Genomic DNA, 4,568 nt, shown 5'->3' with positions numbered 1-4,568 from the left:
TCTACTTAAAATTAATCATGAAGTACCCACAGATTTTAACTGTAAACGAAGGATAAATTCTTTTTCCTTCCATTTCTGAAGTCGATTGCCACCTACTTCAGTCATTGGCAAATGAATTTCACGTAGTCTCTGTTACAGAATCGAAGAGAACACAATTCCATGATTGAAGTCCTTTTGTTTTCAGTATAGGCTCTTTATAAAATAAAGTCCACACTCCTCACATATCTTTGGACTGATCATCTTCTTCAAGTTTTCTGATTTCATTCTTTAAACAGTTGATGGTTTCACGACTTGCCTTTAGTCTTTCTTTAAGCTCAGCAATTTCAAAACTAGTTTTCTTTTTGGCGGCTTCCAGCTTTTCCCTGGTTTTCACTTCAAGATCTGCAACTGTGGTGGTGATAAAGAAAAATAAATATTCTAAGTAGTGTGAAAAGTTTTTCATTTTCTACAATTTGCAACAGTAACTTGGATGGTTTTTGTCCAGAAAAAACATCTATCACTGTTAGCCTTAGAGATTCAATGATTTGTAGCCAAATGGTATCCAAATAAAGCCTTGGAGTTAAAACAAAAAAAAACAAAACCAAACCAAACAAGCAAGCTTGTTTTGTGGCCTCATTCAGCCCATCAGTTTTGTCAATGGACTTATATAATTCATGAAGTTATTTTCCAGAGTTTTTTAAACATATAATGGGGAAAATAACTGACATTGTGACAGGATGTGAGGCCATGGGCACAGACTGAAACACAGGAGGTTCCCTTTGAACATCAAGAAACTTTTGATGTTTTGTTTGTTTGTGTTTTTTTGTTGTTGTTGTTGTTGTTGTTGGTTGGTTGGTTGTTTTACTGTGATGGTGACCGAGCATTGGCACAAGTTGCCCCAGGGAGGCTGTGGAGTCTCCATGCTCAGCAACATTCAGAAAGCATCTGGACATGGCCCTGGACAACCTGCTCTAGGTGGCCCTGTCTGGAGAGGGGTTAGACAAGATGGCTCCAGAGGCGCCTCTGCGCTTCAACCACCCTCTGGTTCCTTTCCTACGTACTGCGACCACTTTCTACTCTGTCTCACTGGAGTTTAACCTTATGTATCTAAAGATTTAGGGGTGATATTTTACTAATATCTGATATTAGGACATTGAAATTTGGTTTATCGATTTTTTAATTTGTTCATGCACAGATTTTTGGCTGGTAAAGCCAACAAATCTAGGAAGGCCATGGATATACCTTCATATCCCACACATTACATAACTGTAGGCAGTGGGAAAAAAAAATGCTCTGCTTCAGTAGCACAGTTCATGGAAAGATATATAAAAAAAAAAACCACTAAGTTTCTATCTACAAGTGAAAGAAGTTCACATTTGGATAAGACTTTATTAAAATTATTAAACATTTTCTACATGTAAACCATAACAACACCTCAAGGCTGACTAAACTGAGGTAGAAAATGCAAGTACCTCACAAGCCCACACAACCAAACAGACAAACAGGAAATCAGAACCCTAACTTTGTAGAGCTTCAAACTCATAACCACTCCTAGCTCTGGGTCTTCACTGTTAAAAAAACACCTGACATTTGTTGTCAGGGGATGTGCAGATAAGCCCAAATCTAGGGCTATATATTAATACAAACCAACTAGATAAAAAGGATGCAAAGAACATAAGCTATACTGAATACTGCATGTTATAAAATGACCTACAGTTAGAGAATAACAGAGGGGAAAAAGCCAGGAAGAGCTTTCTCTCTATCCCCAGAGCGTTGCTGCTCTGACTTAACCAGCACTAACTGTCCTGTACCTCAGTGCTTGAAGCGTGACCTTAGCTTGTCGCCAACGTCCCAATGAGCTGCACAGAACTACGACAAATATAGCAGCCTTAATCTTCTCTCTTTTAACTCATTTCAAAGACGTTAAACTAGGTGTAGATCATGCCATCCCTCTTCATATTGAGTAAATTCATAATTCCTCTTTTCAGCAGTCACACAGATCAGAATACTTCAAGTTTTCAAATAAATATCTTTACAAAAGCTGAAGCTAATTGCACTCAACAATATCATTTTTACCAGAATCCAAATCCATTGTACTGTTGCAGCCCAGAAAAAAAAAAATCACTAAAAGCAAAACCAATGATTGTTTATTTCTAAAATGAAAATATTTTAATTTTCAACTTACACTCTGTTTCATGCTTATAAGCACCTAGCGTTAGCTGACGAGATGTTGTTAACAGCTGCTGCATCATTGCAGTAGGATCCTGAAATATCTAACAAAGGAGAAAAATACATGATATCACTAACACTCTTCCAAAGAAAGTGAAGATTACATAAAAAAAAATTTCATACCATTTCATCATAGAATTCAGAAACTACAGTTTTCTTTCCCAGGATGGCATTGGTGTCAGACTGAAAAAGCTTCAACAAGTGATACAAGGTTACCTACACAAAGACAGAATTTTATTAGCGTGACAATTGTAAGGAAATACAAATCTTCACCTAAATATACCAATAAGCAGTGTTTGTTCTCACTAAACAATTCTGTAAGATTCAGAAGTCTTTTAGGAATGCAAAAATAAATGTTCTATAGCTTCAGTAGAATTACTTAAATTTAATGTTCTGTGTTAAACACACCAACTATCTAAAGGCTTCCTGAGACTTTAAAATCGTCAGGGTGAGTGGCTCAGGCTTAGTGTCTAAGAACTACTAAAAAGGCCTTCTTATAAACATTTCCAAAGAGTTCAGGCCAACTTTCCCAATTAATCGGTTAGAAAGTGCTTTCCATGACCTTATAATCCCTTCTTGGCAAGGAAAGACACCAGGGGGGCCTGTGGATAGTTTTTCACTGAACTGTCTGTGGAGTTGCTCTTCCGTTGCTGCACTGCCGCTGGCAGGAGCTGGGGAGGAACTACTGCCCTCTGCCCAGCTGCGGGAGCTGCGGGCCACAGGGAGCACGGCCTGGGAAGAGCACACGCAACCCAGCTCTGCCCTTCCAGGAACAGGCTCGGGAATGGCCAGGGAAGAGTGCGACACCGCACTCCACCTGGGGCTCCCCACAAAGGAAGAACACGACAGGCACAGAAGCAGCCTTCCAAGAACTGCCACACAGGAAAAAGTGCCCTAACGGCTTTACCACAGATTGGTGAGGATCTGAATGGAATCAATGTCACAGGTCAGGATGCTGCTGAGCACAACAGCACAGCAAGCCCTCTCCAGTCTGGCATCCCTTTTCACATATTCAAGAAAACCACAAAATTCACATTTCCTCTCATTTGGGAAACAAAAAAAAAAAAAAGAGGCTCAAACAAAAGGATCACTGAAGTTCATTTGACAGAAGGAACTCAGTCCTTCCAGAAATAAACATACCCTTCCCCTAAAATACAGTCATTGGGTTTCCTACCTAGACCTGGGTAAGCAAACCTGCAAGACACCTCTAAAACGCGTGACAGGAAGAAAGACATTCATTCCAATGCTTTATACAGCTAAGGAAGTATTTTAACCTGTTTTTCTTAGTAAAGAGGCTAATGCCAGTGTCGTACCTTTGCTGCTTTTTGACTGATTTTGACCAAACCTCATAGACAAAATAAATAAATAAATAAATCTAAAATCCTGTAAGTAGCAAGCCACAAAGAATGGAAATCCTCAGCACAGGTCAGGTGCAACACGTGGTTACTTGTTAGTGAATGTCAGAGAAGTCAAGCACAGGAAAAGCTGCTACGAATGCCCCACCAGCAGTAAAGCACAGAACCAGGAAAACGTGGCCAACCATTAAATACATCTCATGAACAGGCTTTATTGCTTCTGTAGCTGATAGGATGTATTTTGACCATCAATACCCTAGAGCACAGCTTTACGACACCATAATTAATTAAGTATTGTTACAAGTCCAGGGTACTTACAGGTCTTTCATTTGGATCAATGAAAAATATCTTTATGATTATTTCAAATTCACCCCAGCCTGTTTCGGTGATTTCATATGGTGGTTTGGTAACGACTGCAGTGAGAGAGAGGTGTTAACACAGGTGATAAAGCCTCAACGGAACTAATCAAAGTCCCAGTTCTAGGAACAAATGTCCAAATAAAAAGCCCACCTCTTAAAGGATTCCCGTAGCTTTCATGCAACTTGAATTGAATCTTTTTCACATAAGCAGACATATCCTAAAATGGAAACATTTTTTCTGGTCATTCACACAGCACACCAAACTGCTGCTTATTCACCCCTCTTACATGACTATCATTTCTTCTGACATAAGCACGGTGTTTCTTTCGACTTTAAACACAGCAGGAAAGCAGGATGGTAAATCCAACAGTTAATACTGGCACAGAGATGAGTCAGTATTTTGTCCACATGAATGCTCAGTTTTCCTCTAGCCTGGAAAACTCACTCCAAAAACATATGGGGAAAAGCATCTTTCCTCTCTTTCCGTTCTGAAACCCATCCACCCTGAGCATTTTCTCTGCTTATGCCCAAGCACCCTGCTGCCCTCTCCTCAAATCCCGGCTGTTTGAAATCCCCACTCGCTGGCTGGGTGCGCTGCCGTGCTGAGAGGGGCCGGGTGACGGGGTGCCCGGGGCAGCACTGTCCC

General features: G+C 40.3%; 1 protein-coding gene across 1 annotated transcript; it reads right to left on the bottom strand.

Moving 5' to 3' along the window:
* Positions 1-217: 217 nt before the first annotated feature.
* YEATS4 (YEATS domain containing 4) lies at positions 218-4,140 on the bottom strand (the record flags this gene model as incomplete). The annotated part of the gene is made up of 5 exons (XM_008935067.1): positions 218-387; positions 2,165-2,252; positions 2,332-2,424; positions 3,882-3,976; positions 4,074-4,140. Coding segments are annotated over 5 exons (513 nt in total), but the record flags the coding sequence as incomplete, so codon positions are not given.
* Positions 4,141-4,568: the final 428 nt, after the last annotated feature.

The sequence above is a fragment of the Merops nubicus genome, unplaced genomic scaffold (genome assembly GCF_000691845.1).
Source record: "Merops nubicus isolate BGI_N331 unplaced genomic scaffold, ASM69184v1 Scaffold32762, whole genome shotgun sequence".
NCBI classification, from domain to species: Eukaryota; Metazoa; Chordata; class Aves; order Coraciiformes; family Meropidae; genus Merops; species Merops nubicus.
The sequence above is the reverse complement of the archived record's forward strand: the minus strand, read 5'-3'. Positions and strand labels throughout refer to the sequence as shown.